The 15,767-nt window shown below is 41.4% G+C and overlaps 1 protein-coding gene across 1 annotated transcript in view; it reads left to right on the forward strand.

Moving 5' to 3' along the window:
- Positions 1–15,767, forward strand: part of F13A1 (coagulation factor XIII A chain) — a gene marked incomplete at both ends in the record, with an annotated part of 137,104 nt that overhangs the window by 66,706 nt on the left and 54,631 nt on the right. Inside the window, 2 exons of the mRNA XM_079713970.1 lie at positions 9,955–10,129; positions 13,536–13,674. Coding sequence (XP_079570096.1) covers positions 9,955–10,129; positions 13,536–13,674 — 314 coding nt within the window. The remainder of the gene's footprint in view (positions 1–9,954; positions 10,130–13,535; positions 13,675–15,767) is intronic.

Consider the following 15,767-nt stretch of genomic DNA (forward strand, 5'->3'; position numbering starts at 1 on the left):
CCACGGAGCGGCTGGGCCCGTGAGCCATGGCCGCTGAGCCTGCGTGTCCTGAGCCTGTGCTCCGCAATGGGAGAGGCCACAACAGTGAGAGGCCCACGTACCGCAAACAAACAAACAAACAAAAAAGAGCTCCCACGGGTGGCAACTTTGGAGAATCTACCGGTTAGGATTAACGAAAAACGTGATTGTAGTTCAACAGGGTAAAATACTAATTCTAATAATTTTTTTTTTTATCTTAAAGTTGGAGTCTAGGTACCCACAAGCACGGGAGGCCTTCCTAAGGTTTAGGAATGGTTAAGGGAATCCAGTGAGGAATGGGAGGTACAGAGTCAGGACGATCTCTAGTACCTTTCAAACTAAACATAGTGCCATAAGGTCACCTCATTCACCAGGGATTTTCATTTCTGTTTATCGAAGAATTTTTAATAATCGACAAATACATTGGAAGCCAGTAGGAAAATAGAATTTACCTAACGGAAATTGTTTTCATAGCCAATTTTGAGAAAACGTATCCGTTTCATAAATAACCAATGTACAGATGAAGAGAGAGAAGTATCAGGAAGTTAAATGACTTATCCAAGGTCACCGGTCAAACTGGAAATGGCTCTCAGGTTGCCTGACCCCACTGTTCCACACACGATGTTACGTGTCCCCTGTATTTGTCCTCTGCCTGTCCTCTCTCTGTATCACATGACCTCCCTGGGTACAAAAGTAATGCCTTTTACAAGCCCTGTCTCATTCAATCCTTCTCTTTTAAGTTGGGGTGGAGGGGTTCAGGAGACAAATGAACTGTTCAGACACCATTTTCTTCTCTTGTGGTTAAAAACTAGCAATGTAATGAAGTTTCCATTTGTGGGCAAACAGCTTGGCTTCTCAATTATTAAGGTTACATTTCTTATGCCTGTGCTCCCTATATATTGGGAGAAAAACAGACGTTTATTACAAGCCATCTCTCAAATGTGATAATCACAGTCAATCTAAATGTCTGCTTTCCCTGAATTGCTTCCCGGAATGAGGTTTCAGTGCTACATCTATTTTGTAATCACATTGACTATTTCTGAAACACAGGGCTGCTTCTCAGCACTCCTTCCAAGCTGTGCAGTCAGGGCTGCTCTGGTCTCCTGGGGCAGACATCCCCAGGATGGATAAATAGAAATGCAGCAAAGCCAGCACCGCCCTTTAGGATATGCCCTCTCAGGGCTGTGCGCTTTGCATCCCTTCTTGCCCTCTCTCCTCCCCGTCTCCTCTCTCTTGACATCCTTTTCCTTTCCTCTCCTTGTTCTGCTTTTTCTCTTTCCAATTCATCTATTCATCCATCCATTCCTTCATTCAGATATTTTTGGAGGTCCATTCTCTACACCAGCCCTGCACCACACAGCAGCGGAATAGCAATGAAAAACAGCAGACAGTGCTTGGAAAGCTTAAAATCTCGGTATCTCTCTCTCTCTTGGTCCACCTTTTGTTATTTCTCTCATGATTGTCAATTAGTAAAATATGTTTGGGCCAAATAAGAATCCTCAGTTACCAAAGGAGACAAGGTTAATAATCTCTAGTTGTAAAGATTTTCATAAGAAATGAAGCTAATTACCAACTCCTGTCAGAGCTTTAGTCAAGTCTATAAAGCAGAGCACATTTGCAGACAGTGATTATATGCTTCGCAATATAGGTTAGGGTTAGTTCATGTGGTTTTTATGTGTTTTTTGTGAAGTAAAATGTACGTACAGTGAAATGTATGCGTATTAAATGTAACATTCAATGAGTTTTGATTGGGGTAATCACTACCCCAATGTAACCAAAATATAAACATTACCATCAGCCCAGAAATTTCCCTCGTGCTCTCTTGTAATCATTCCACATCCCCAGAAGCAAGCAACCACTATTCTGATTCCTTACAATAGATTTCACTGTTTTTTGGGGGTTTTTTTGGCTGCGTTGGGTCTTTGTTGCTGCGCATGGGCTTTCTCTAGTTGCAGCGAGCGGGGGCGACTCTTCATTGCGGTGCGCAGGCGTCTCATTGCAGTGGCTTCTCTTGTTGCAGAGCATGGGCTCTAGGCACGCGGGCTTCAGTAGTTGTGGCACACGGGCTCGGTAGTTGTGGCGCACGGGCTTAGTTGCTCTGTGGCGTGTGGGATCTTCCCGGACCAGGGCTCAAACCCGTGTCCCCTGCATTGGCAGGCAGATTCTTAACCACTGCGCCACCAGGGAAGCCTGATTTGCCTTTTCTTAAATCTCATATAACTGGATTCATACTGTATGTACTATTTGGGGCTGGCTTCTACTCAATCAAATCTTGCACGTGTCTTCAATGTGTTCCTTTGCACTGGCAAGCAGTATTTTATCGTATTCTATATCCCAGTTTGTCTACCTGTTCACCTGCTGATGGACGTCTGAGATGTTTCCAGATTGGGCCTCTTATGAATAAAGCTGTTAGGGACACTCTTGTACAAGTCACTTTGTACATACACTTTCATATTTCTGATGTAGGTAGTTAAAGATGGCATGTCTAAATCACAGGGCATGTATATGTTTAACTTGATAAGAATCTGCCAGTTTTCCAAAGTGATTGGAACCCTAGAGTGTCATGGACACAATTTGACACGTACTGTACAACTTCCACCTACAATTAAGATTCATCTCCACCAGACTGTACTTGGGGGCTTATTCACAAAACCAGGAAAGACTCTTCTTCAAGGAATAGTCCTTCTCCTTCCCAAATTTAACTCTCCACCTTTGAAACTAGTTCATGTTGCCCCAAATTTATTTGCAATGGTTTTTGAAAAACTACTATAGGTAAGATTAGGTATAAAACTGTATTCTAGGGGGCTTCCCTGGTGGCGCAGTGGTTGAGAGTCCGCCTGCCGATGCAGGGGACATGGGTTCGTGCCCCGATCCCGGAAGATCCCACATGCCGCGGAGCGGCTGGGCCCGCGAGCCATGGCCGCGGAGCCTGTGCATCCAGAGCCTGTGCTCTGCAACGGGAGAGGCCACAGCAGTGAGAGGCCCGTGTACAGCAAAAAAAAAAAAAAAAAAAAAAAACTGTATTCTACAAGAATTACAGAAATCCTAGCCTTTATGAGGACACAACTTTTAACATTGAAATTTAACAGCATATAATAGGTTTATAACAGAGAAAAGTCACCTTATCATAGCCATATAAAATGTGCACACAGGATAAGAAAAATACCTTTACATATTTAAAAAGAAGCACAAAAAAATAGTAATTATGCAAACTGTAATGGACCTAAGCCTTGAATTCAGAGAGGCAGCCCACCCAACTGGGCATAAAAGGAATTTTAACTATTCTCTCCCTTAGGGTAAGTATTTGAGAAAATTCTAAACATTTTTAGAAGTATAAAGAAGAAAATAATAATTATATTTATTCTCTCTGCAAGAATTGAACCCAGCATCTTGGCATATCTGCTTCCAGTCTTTTTAATGAAAGGTCTTTTTTATTTTTTGGTTAAAAAAATGACAATGCTTTCTAAAAAAGAATTCAGACAATCCAGAAAAATTTTAAGATAAAAGTTAAAAAAAAAACCTTCCCTCAAAAACATCACCCCAAATTTTACCATCAAGAAATAACCATTATTAATATTTTATGTACACCATTCCAACTAGATAGATATTTAAATAAACAAATATAGTTTTAAGATCATAAATGGTATTATACTATATATGCTAGTATAATTAAAAGGTATTATACTTACTTTCTATAGCCTTATTGAGATATAGTTGACATACAATAAAATGCACATGTTTAAAATGCACAGTTTGATAATTTTGATGCACCCGTGAAACCATCACCAAAATGGAAATAATGAATACATCCATCACTGCTCAGAAGTTTCCTTTGTAATTTCTCCCTTTTGCAACTTCCTGCTTTGTCTACCATTCCCAGGCAATTACGGTTCTGCTTTCTGTCATTACATATTGATTTATGTTTTCTATAATTTTATATAAGTGGAATCATGCAGCATGTGCATTTTTTATCTGGCTTCTTTCATGCTTCTTTATCTCATTTTGAGATTCATCCATGTTACTGTTTGTATGAGCAGCTCCCTCCTTTTATTTCTGAGTAGTGTTCCACTGTATAGATGACCCACAATTTGTTTATCCATTCACTGGCTGATGGACATTTGGGCTGCCTCCAATTTGTTCCTCTTACAAAAAGCTAGGAATATTCATGTGAAAGTCTTTGTATAGACATAAGCTTTTATCTCTCTTAGATAAATACCTAGGAGTAGGATGGCTATGTCACATGGTAGGTATATGTTTAATTTTTAAGAAACTACCAGGATGGGTTTACCATTTTATGTTCCCACCAGAAGTGTATAAGAGTCCCAGGTGCTTGCGTCTTCCCCGACACTTGATATGATCAGTCTTTAATTTTAGACTTTCTAATAGGTGTGCAGTGCTATCTAATTGTGGTTTTAATTTGCATTTCCCTATAACTAGTGATGTTGAGCATCTTTTGTTGTGCTTATTTGCCATCCGTATATCTTCTTGGATGTAGTATCTCTTCAGTTATTTTGCCCATGTCCTTAAATTTTGTTCATTTTCTTATTATTGAGTTTCAAGCATTTTTTACATATTTTGGATACAAGTTCTTTATCACATATATTATTTACAAATGTTTTCTCCCACTCTGGACTAATCTTTTCATTCTCTTAACTATGTATTTCAAAGAGCAAAAGTTCCTAATTTGATGAAGTTCAATTGGTAAATATTTTCTTTATGGATCATTCTTTTGGTATCACATCTAAGGAATCTTTGCCTAATCAAAAGGCACAAAATTCTCCCCTCTGTTTTCTTCTGGAAATTTTTATAGTTTTCTAGTTTTTATACTTAGGTCTATGATCCATTTTGAGATAATTTTTAATATGATTCAAGGTACAAATCAAAGTTCATTTTTGCATATGAATATCCAATTGTTCCAATACCGTTTGTTGAAAAGATTATCCTTTGCCCATGGAATTGCCTTTGCAACTTTGTCAAAATCAGTTAACTATAATTCTAGGGTCTACTTCTGTGTTCTCTACTGTGATCCATTGGTCTGTTTGTTTGTATTTATGCTGAATGGTATCATTCTATTTAATATAGTATTACATTTAATTGTACTCAAATTAAAATTTGTTTTATTTAATTTTATTAAATTTTACTGTCAAACAAGAAAAAACTGAATTACAACAGAAGAAATGGTTAAACTTCAAATAAATATTTCTTTACTACAAGAAATATTATTGCCTAACAGATCCCTCTAAGGTTATTAGAAAATTATGAAAACCATTTAAAGAATAAAGTAATTATATGTTTTAAATTATGTTTTAGGTAGTGTTGGTTAACTAAGAGAGATGAACACATTAAAACATCAGCACTTCCATTCTTCCTTTCCTCTTTCCTCCCTCAGGTCTAATTTTTTTCTTAGGATTATCATTGTTTTTGCATTATCGAGTTTTAAAATTCATATTTTTTCTGTTACTATGATTCCCAAAGATTTTTGAATGTATGTGGATTTTTCTCACCCCTGGATCTTTATCACAGAGTCTCTGTTACTGGGATCTGTGCTAGATTCCTCCCTTAATTATCTTGATATCACTTTTCAAGTGGTTTGGTTGTGATGGGTCCTGTGTTCTCTGAGATCCTTCATGTTTGAAAATGTGTGTTGGTTGTCCTTATACTCACAGAACAGCTTAGCTGTGCATAATATTCTTGGGTCCACCCTCCTCTCAGGACCATGCAAATGTGGATGACATCAACTGGTTGTTCTGGAGAAGTCTAAAGACAACCCCATTTTCCCCTTATTGCTAATTTTCATTTTCTGTCTGTAGGACTGGACAATTATTTCTTTAACCTTAAGTTCAACTAGATTAATTAATTAAAGTTCCTAGGTAATGAGCATTCTACATCAAATTACCCTGGAGCTCAGATTGCTCTTCCAATGTATAGATTCAGTTTTTCCTCAATTAGGTAAAATTTTCTTATATTACGTCATGAACATATCTTCTGTTTTATTTGTTGGGTTCTCTATTTTAAGGATACTAATTATCCTTATGTTGTGTCATCCTTGTCTTCCATAACTATTAGCTTCTCTCTAATAACTTCATCTCTTTATCTTTTTCATTAGCATTTTCTTCACCTCAAGCTTTTCTTCCATGTCATTAATTTTGTTTTGAACATTATCTATTCTGTTTCTTACAGTTTATAATTTATCTTTAGTTGCATGATGATGTGAGTTGGTGCCCAACGTGTTCCTTTAGGTCTGTGATCTCCTAGGAGGTTGTGAGAAACTCCTTTATGCTCCTTAATTTTGTTTTCTTCTATGTATAGTTTTTCCATTCTCTCTCTTTCCTCTTCGCTTTTCTTTTTACTCATGCTCATACTTGCATAAGTCTTCTCCAAGTGTCCTATTTGCTGTAATATACTGTAGATAAAATCTTGACTCTCCAATCCAAGATTAGTTTGATTTAACCTCTGAACTACAGTTTGAGGCCAGTGTACTTCATTCTACTCTTTTGTACCCTGAGACAGACTGGAACAGAGGAGGGAGTTTAGCTGGTGAGATGGCAAACTCTGTTAAAATCCTCAGGCTCTGCTCTTTCTTTTGGGATTCTGTTAAATTTCTCATTCTAGAATCTACTCTACCTAATTGGAGGTAGATCTCCTTCCCCCATGGAGATAACTCTCAGGCTTTGTATCATGTCTCCACTGTAGTCCCAGAATCTCTACCTTTTAAGGGATGCAGACCCTTTTTCACCCACTTCTCCACCGCAGTCATTTCCATGATTCTGGTCGGAGCAAGGAAAAGATCAGCATTTTAATCCAGTTTGTTTCTTTCCAGATTTGGAAATACAAATGAGCAACCTCAGGATTTTGGTGACTTGACAGCAGGGCTTCTGAAGCCCTGGTGGTCAGGGTTAGAAGCTGAGCCAAGCTGCCCCTCTGCCGCACTCCAAAATCCTCCCCTTTTCTTGGATCAGGTTTTGAAGTTTATTGAATTATGTGATGCCACTGAGGTTGCTGATAGTGACTTTCAAAGGGGCTGGTTTTTAAATTTTTTCCAATATTGTAGGTATTATGAGAGGACAGTTTAGTGAAACCTTAATGAAGTTGAATAATGCTCCCTGTCCAAAGTCCTGGGCTCATATATTCTTGTTGACCACCAGTGATGCAAGACCAAGACATTTCATTCTGTCACTGGTCCAACTCACAGTTCATGATAGGGTGCTCACAGTCAACTGTGGCCTGACAAGGGACCAGCATGCCCTTGAACTGTCCCCCAAACATATTTTGTTGTCTAGAGAGGGGGCTATTACTTTAACCATTTACTTCTGTCACTAAAGACTTATCTCTTTCTGAATCTAGGCTCCCCAGAAATCAATATTCTAATTAGAAAACAGTAGCTAATCTGGCTAAATGCTAATAAATGAGAGTTGTGATATATCTAGCAACAGGGGAACAGCTCAGCATTAAGAATTAAAAGGTCTGTAGAGGAGAGAGCTCTTTTTTTCCTTACTCTTCCCTTTGGTTGATTGGGTTCAGCTGTATGCTATAAATAACACTTAATTAATGGCTGTCTGTTTGAAAATCAGTCATCAGAACCATAATTTAGGAACTTTTACCTCTGAGAGTCATTGCTCTACCCTATTTCTCAATGATAAGGATAAGAAACTGGTAATGGGAGTTAAAGCTGAATCCACCTACTCACAAATACCAAACCACATCATAGCCTACCAAGGCACTCTTCAGGCTTCACTACAATAGATGGAGATGTAAATAATCAATTCAACTGCAAGGAGCATTATTGATCATGAATAGAACCAAAATTGTTGTCTAAACCCTGCTGCACTCCAGTCATTTCATGGAGTTACAGGATAAAGTCAAAGTAAACCTCAAAGGAAGGAGTTTGCAATTAGTTGAATGGGGTCCTTCAGTAATCTCTAATGGATTAATTTTTTTCTACATTAAACAAATTAACTGGGTAGTTACCTTCCCTTTAACCTAACTGGACAGAGTCAAAGGGGAAAAACAGAAGTTGCTTGCACATCTTAAGTGTTTTCTTCTAGTAGTTTCTACTTCGTCCAATATTGCCTACTTACATGATACTTGCAGTAGGTCCTTGACCTTGCCATATTTCTTCATGACACCAAGCAATTATTCAAACTCTCTCTACCATGTAGATAACCTTTTCTGGACCTCAGCCCCTCCAGACCTAGCTTTCATGTCATTTTCTCTATCCAGCCCACAACCGTCACCACACCCTCCAATCTAATAAAACGGATTACTCCTTCTGTTGGGACCTGACTCTCCCTGTACATCTTTCTGTATTAATATTGATAACATTTACTTCTGCTTGATGGGTTTTCGACCATCTCTTTTCACAGAGAAGATCTTACTCTTACTCAGATGTGCAATGCCTATATGCTTTTTGAATATACAACGGATTATTCAACAGCTATTGAGCACCTGCTCTTTGCCAATACTTGTTAGAAGTCAGAAAGGCATCGATTTTTATCTCTGTTCTCAATGTACTCACGACCCACTGGGGAGGATAGACTTTTATAAAAACTAAACTCAGCAAGCCTAAGAGAGGGGTCTGGGCAAGTGCTGGGGGTGGGCTGTTAATTAGCAAGGCCATGAACACATAAAAAAATCACCATATTTTAATATCTCTTCTATGGTTGTCATAATCCAAACACACCTGCTTCAATCATATGTTCTACATTGCTTACTAATGTCTTTTTGGTGTAGTCTGAACCTATGTTTCTCAAACTAATGTGCACAAAAATCACCTGGGGATTTTATTAAAAGGCAGGCTCTGATTTAGTAGATCTGGGGAGGAGCCTGAGAGTCTGCATTTCCAACCAGTTCCCGGGCATTCCACTGCTGCTGGTCCACAGACCACATGTTGGAAATCTATAAACCATTGTCATGTCAACATATAAACATTGTTAAAGTGCCATCCGTTTTTGGAAAAACTCCCAATGCTCCCCACCTAGAAATTCTTCTGACTGTAATTAAACATAATGAAAGCTACAGCAAGAGAAGTAAGATTCAGCAGTGACCCCCAAGAAACTGACAGGATGCCTTGAAACTGTTTATTCCTGCCCCGTTTTATTGTCTAAACACGAAAGTTTCCTGCACTTGAGGTCTGCTGCTACCAAATGACTGTGGTCTGAACATGTAGCCAGGTTTTCCCAAATATTCGATTGCCATTCTTTGCTTAAGTCTCCCCTATATTTAAACTATAAACCCCAGGCCCTCTATGTATTATAACTGGAGATATCTTTTAACAAAATTATGCAACTTTAATCGCCTTAAGCAATCATAAATAAAACCCTTCTGTAATGCAACTTCTTAAAAAACAGACTGCAAGGCACCCATGGGAATCTAATTTCTTATTAATTCTTAATGGTTCCTATGACAGCACCTGCTTACTTTTTCAATTTATTAGAGTCTGCCACTCATCCTCAAAGTCAAAACTCGTTAGACCATGAGACTCTGGACCCCCACTCTAACATCTTCTGTCATTTGTCAGCTTTTAACTCTCCTTCTTTCAAGACAAGTTCCCTACTTGAGCTGTCTTCTTTTGCAGGTCTTCTTCCTCTCTTCCTCACACATTCTCCAGCACTATTCCAACCAGACCAAGGGCCCTGTGTGTATCTTCTCCCAAGCATGTGAGAAAACATGACAACTCTTCCTGCCTGCTTTTCAACACCACCTTACAACAATCATATGCTATATAACAGGGAGTCCTGGTTATTTGGTTTCCCCTCACACTCTCATCATCACATCACTTTCCCTGACAAATAACAGTGAACTGAACAGAAGTGGAACTCTTTTCATCATGCGGGAATACAGAAGGCACTGGAAACCTTATCTTGCCCAGTGTCAGAGTCTGGAGAGGACTCTTCTAAATGACCTTGATCCCTTCTCACCTCTCATGGTCTCATTTAGATTAACGCCAAGGATGATGAAGGTGTCGTCGCTGGATCCTGGGACAATGTCTATGCTTATGGCATCCCCCCATCAGCCTGGACTGGAAGTGTTGACATCCTGTTGGAATACAGGAGCTCTGAGAATCCAGTCCGCTATGGTCAGTGCTGGGTTTTTGCTGGTGTCTTTAACACATGTAAGTATCCAGTTGAGTAATATATTTTTAATGCAAAGGAAATTTCACCTCAAGACATCTTACCTATAACCTGGCAAAGCAACCTAGCAAGCTCTGTTGGACCTATAGAATTTGTGGGTGGCTATTCTGGGATGCAGCCAATGCATAATTAAATTGTACTTGGCCAAATATGCTCATAGTTTCTCTTTGCCGAAGCTTCATAGAAAGAATCATGGACTATTTCCTACATAATCCGTTGTTCAATACCCAAAGAAATGGAGCGTCTACAGGGCCATGTAAGGATGTGAGGGAAAGGCTATGCCGTTTTATTTCTTAGTAATCCCCACATTTTAAAAGGCTCAATTAGCAAAATTTAAAATAATAAATAATAAGATATGTACCGCTTGTTACTGAGCAGTTTTGTAAATATGCTTATTTGCTTACTGTTTATCACTGAGAATTTTCTAAACATTACCCACTTAGTTTTTACCCCAGCTATGGAAGGGACTGTGGCAGGTGGGCACATCTTCATTCTTGTATGTGAGTCTCAATGCCCCTGAGCAATTAGACACCAAAACTTAATGAACGATCTGTACTCCCCAGCTTCCCCTTTTGCTTTTAATCCACCCAACATCCAATCCACAGAGGAAAACTTATGGGAACAGAATTGTTCTCTTCAGCCTCAGGCACCATTTTTCTATATGGCATTTGTCTGTCCCGGCCCAGACAATGTTATTGTTAATTCAGTGGGTATTTTTAAAAAACATTTATTTCAGTATGTCTTCATCATTGGTAATGATTTTCATTAACACGTCATTTCTACAGCCCTGTAAAAAAAAAAACAAAACTTTAAGCTCAAGTCAAAGTGTCCTTTCTGCTGGCTCATTAATAAAGACTGTTTTACCTAGTTAGCAATTTTTTTTTTCGGTACGCGGGCCTCTCACTGTTGTGGCCTCTCCCGTTGTGGAGCACAGGCTCCGGACGTGCAGGCTCAGCGGCCATGGCTCACGGGCCCAGCCACTCTGCGGCATGTAGGATCTTCCCTGACCGGGGCACGAACCCGTGTCCCCTGCATCGGCAGGCAGACTCTCAACCACTGCGCCACCAGGGAAGCCCAGTTAGCATGGTTTTTAATCAGAAAAATCAAGGAGGATCTGGAGGCTGGAAGCCAGGATGAGACCATTTTTTTTTTTTTTTTTTTCCAGTACGCGGGCCTCTCACTGCCGTGGCCTCTCCCGCTGCGGAGCACAGGCCCCGGACGCGCAGGCCCAGCGGCCATGGCTCACGGGCCCAGCCGCTCTGCGGCACATGGGATCCTCCCGGACCGGGGCACGAACCCGCATCCCCTGCATTGGCAGGCGGACTCCCAACCACTGCGCCACCAGGGAGGCCCGAGACCATTTTTTTAATAAATGATTATGAAGCCTGTCAGTTTCAGCTCAAAGTTCTGACCTTCTAAGAATTAGTCAGAGCTCCAAGTGGAAAGAAATCATGAGTTTGGGTTGTGTGTTTTGTTTCTCCATGGCGTCAAACTGGATAAGATCATTTTCTTAGCCATTTGCATATACCCAAGGGCTAAAGGAATATATATTTCCTGGGAGCAATGAACGGCATTGTAGCCAATGTGTCAGTGTCCTAGAAGGGCTGGTCTCTCAAGTGCCACATGGAAGCCTGAACTTCACAAAGGGCTACCAGTTGGAGGTAAGCCCCCTTCCTCATGGCTCCCAAGCCAAGTCTAAGTACAGGGTGCTCAGTAGAGGCAGCCTCTCTTATGAGATGATGCCAGGAAAAGAGAAAGGACTCCCCACATCCTCCTGATGTCTGCAGTTTCACTCTCCCGGTGTAATTCCTTTAGGTTTAGAACCAGATAAAATAGTAAATACCTTCCATTCATGTATGCCTTTTGTATAAAAGGGTCCTCGGATCTCTTCCTGAACACAGACTTTGGTGATAAGAAAAGGCAGAGACCCAACGTGGGATGTCACTGTGAGGATAAACCTGAAAAAGAAATTTGGAGGGAAGGAGGCACTGGTGCCCCCATGTCAAACTTCACCTGTCTTAAAATTATGAGTTCGGCAGATTCTGTAATCACGTGAATTAGTGTTAAGCTAGAAATAGAACTAGAGTGCCAATCATTTCTTTGGTAAAACTGTAGCAAGTGTAGGGGCTGTAAATCCACAGAGGAAGATGGAGGTGAGAGGCGGGTGGTGGCTGCCATCGGTGACGTTTGGAGTGTTGAGTCATTGACATATACGCACCACTATATATACAATAGATATCTAATACGGACCTGCTGTAGAGCACAGGGAACTCTGCTCAATACTCTGTAATGACCTGTGTGGGAAAAGAATCTAGAAAAGAGTGGATACATGTATCTGTATCACTGATTCACTTTGCTGCACAGCAGAAACTAACACCTCATTGTAAACCAACTACACTCCAATAAAAATTAATTTAAAAAAAGATTCAGTCATTGAATGAGGACCCTTGAGTCTCTACCAGATTCAAGTTTGGACTTCCAAGGTTGTTCTATTGAAGGAGGTGGATAGTCTTTGGTTAAAAATGCTAAACAATTCTGAGAGGAAAAAAAAAAGGGAAGGCAACTCATTCATCTTAAAGGTGTCAGCTGAATTATTTTCAATGAGCCCTGAGGTCTGGCGTCCTGGCAGCCAGGGAGGGCATTTGGATTAAGTTTAATCAATAAGTGCATATACGGCAAGAGATGCATCCAGGTAATTTATTATCTAATGATTAAAACGAATCTGTGCTGTCACCCTCCACCAAGTGTCACAAGAGCATGTTCCAGCTGAGAAAGCAAACCATACTGAGGGTCTGCTTGGTAAATTCCTAACTTCCTATTAGCTGGGGTTTTTAAATTTTATTTTCAGAAATTTTAGTCCATTAGCTGGACTAAAATAATCCTACTTTGATGATCATATGATTAGCAACTAAACACCTGGAAGCCTGTTCCTGGGATCCCCTTCCCACTGGCTTCGTTTGGTGCCAACTGCAGTTTGCATGATCAGGCAGCGAGGCTTCTCTCTGCAGCCCTGATCCTTGACAACAGGCCCCCTTCCTCAGTGTGGGACATTTGAGAACAACATGTCCATGTTGGTAAAGAAGAAGGGGCTTCCCTGGTGGCGCAGTGGTTGAGAGTCCACCTGCCGATGCAGGGGACGCGGGTTCGTGCCCCAGTCCGGGAAGATCCCACATGCCGCGGAGCGGCTGGGCCCGTGAGCCATGGCCGCTGAGCCTGCGCGTCCGGAGCCTGTGCTCCGCAACGGGAGAGGCCACAACAGTGAGAGGCCCGCGTACCGCAAAAAAAAAAAAAAAAAAAAAAAGGTTCCTTCTGAGAAGGGATTGTTCACTCTTCATTTATTAGATCTTGGTGATGTGTTTAGCTGTCGTCCATCCTTCTTTCCTGCAGTTTTGCGATGCCTCGGGATACCAGCGAGAGTCGTTACCAACTATTTCTCAGCCCATGATAACAATGCCAATTTACAGTTGGACATCTTCCTGGAAGAAGATGGGAATGTGAACTCCAAACTCACCAAGGATTCAGTGTGGTGAGTTTGATTTACAAGGGCATTTGCCGATATCAAATTGAAGTGACATACATTTACCAGGAGACGGAGTCGGTCTAGTGTTCCTTTCTGTTCTATTTTAAGGAATATTCGATACCATAGGCAGAAATGTCTGATTGTCAGAGATTGTTTTTAGCTAATGAATGAGAAACTGAACAGGCAGTTTGGGCTTCGTTTAATAGAGATCGATCATCCCATTACGACAGCAACCACTGGAAAAGGCCATGGTTTTAGTGGCCAGAGCCTATACTAGTTCCTCTCTACCTTAGTATATGACTATTATGGTGAATGGCAGAGACACAGGAGTCAAGCATTCTCTACTCTAAGAGTAAGACAGCCAACGTTTACTAAGCACTTACTGTGTACCAGTCTCTGCTTGAGCATGATCTTATCTAAGCTTAAGTTTTATCAGGTGGGTGCTTATTAATATTCCATTTACAGATGAGGAAACTGAGGCACAGAGAGGTTAAAATAATTTTCTCAAGGTCATACATCTGGTAAGCTAAGAATAAAACCCAAGAGCATCTGACCCTAAACCACAGCCCTTTTTTTTTTTTGGCCTTTGCAACATAGGATTGCTCTTTGAATGTAAAGATGTGGTTCTCCCGATCTGTGACCTCATCTTTCATTCAGAGACAGAAGTGGAAATAAAACTGAAGTTATTACCAAATACCAACCACACAGTTTTTTCACTGCCCTGAACAGCTATATCACAAGCTGGCTGCAGGGAGTTTAGGATTCCAAAGAAATTTCTTTTTTCCATTGGGACCCACTCAGTCCAAAACAATATTCTAAAAAGAGGGGGGAAAAATCCCAAGAGTCCAAATGTAAAGGATATTTACAAAGGTCTGTATGGGAGGGAAATTGCCAGGCGTTGAACTCAGTGGAATTCGGCTCAGTGGAACCAAAAATGTGTCTCCTAGAGTGGTTCTTTAGAAGCAGTAAAGCTAAAACACCGTCGGTTGTAAAAGCATCCAGATGGGGATGGTAGGAAGTTATAAGCTCATTTTAAGAGAAATGAAAAGTTAGAAGTGTCTTAACTGCCCCATGTTACAGGAATGGCGCACACTTGTAGGAGGGCAGTATTAACTCAGCAGTGCCGGTAAACGCTCATTCGAGAATGTGGAGAGAAGAAAAGCGCTGAACTAGTAGCAAAGCGCTACTGTGGATAAAAAACACTGCAGTTCGGGCCTCCCTGGTGGCGCAGTGGTTGAGAGTCCGCCTGCCGATGCAGGGGACACGGGTTCGTGCCCCGGTCCAGGAAGATCCCACATGCCGCTGAGCGGCTAGGCCCGTGAGCCATGGCTGCTGAGCCTGCGCGTCCAGAGCCTGTGCTCCGCAACGGGAGAGGCCACGGCAGTGAGAGGCCCGCGTACCACAAAAAAAAAAAAAAAAAAAAAAAAACTGCAGTTCATCTGCAGGGAAAGAGCTGAGCAATGACAAGCTAGTAGCTATAGCCTAGACAAAGCCTCAGCCCTGTAAACTGAACGGCACGTTGAAGCACCATTTAAGCCCTTGGAATTACAGCACAGCAGCCCTGCATGTATATGCAAGGACAAAAACAGACCCAAATAGCCACCCCCCTAAGCCTGCTGTGACAGCCAAAAATGGCAAAATAAGGATTATGTGGCATCCTGCACTGCTCACCTCTTCCTTACACACCGCGCCGCCCTGCACACACACACACACACTCATTCACTCAATGCCCTTGAAGTCAACTGCCGCTCAGAATCATTCCTCCCGGTTCCTTGACCCGAAGGCCTCCCACCGTAAATCCCCACGGGCGCCCCAGCAAATAACCGCATGAGTCTGCCCCTCACCAGATTGCTACAAAAGAGTGAAGCTGCTAGACCTCGTTCTCGGTAACCCTGTCCTCTTTCAGCTCTCTGCTCCGAATTCCTTTCCCTGCTTCTATCACCCTTGTTCCTTCATTGTCCTCCCCACATATCCCATCACCCTGGGACCATGTTCCCTGGTCTGGGGCCCTCCTCCTCACAGCCAGACCACTGCCCCAGGCTTCTCGTCTTCCCTTTGCTTGGCTCACAGAGGGTGGCTTACGGTCTGACTTACTGAAT

The sequence above is a fragment of the Hyperoodon ampullatus genome (assembly GCF_949752795.1).
Source record: "Hyperoodon ampullatus genome assembly, chromosome: 10".
NCBI lineage: Eukaryota > Metazoa > Chordata > Mammalia > Artiodactyla > Ziphiidae > Hyperoodon > Hyperoodon ampullatus.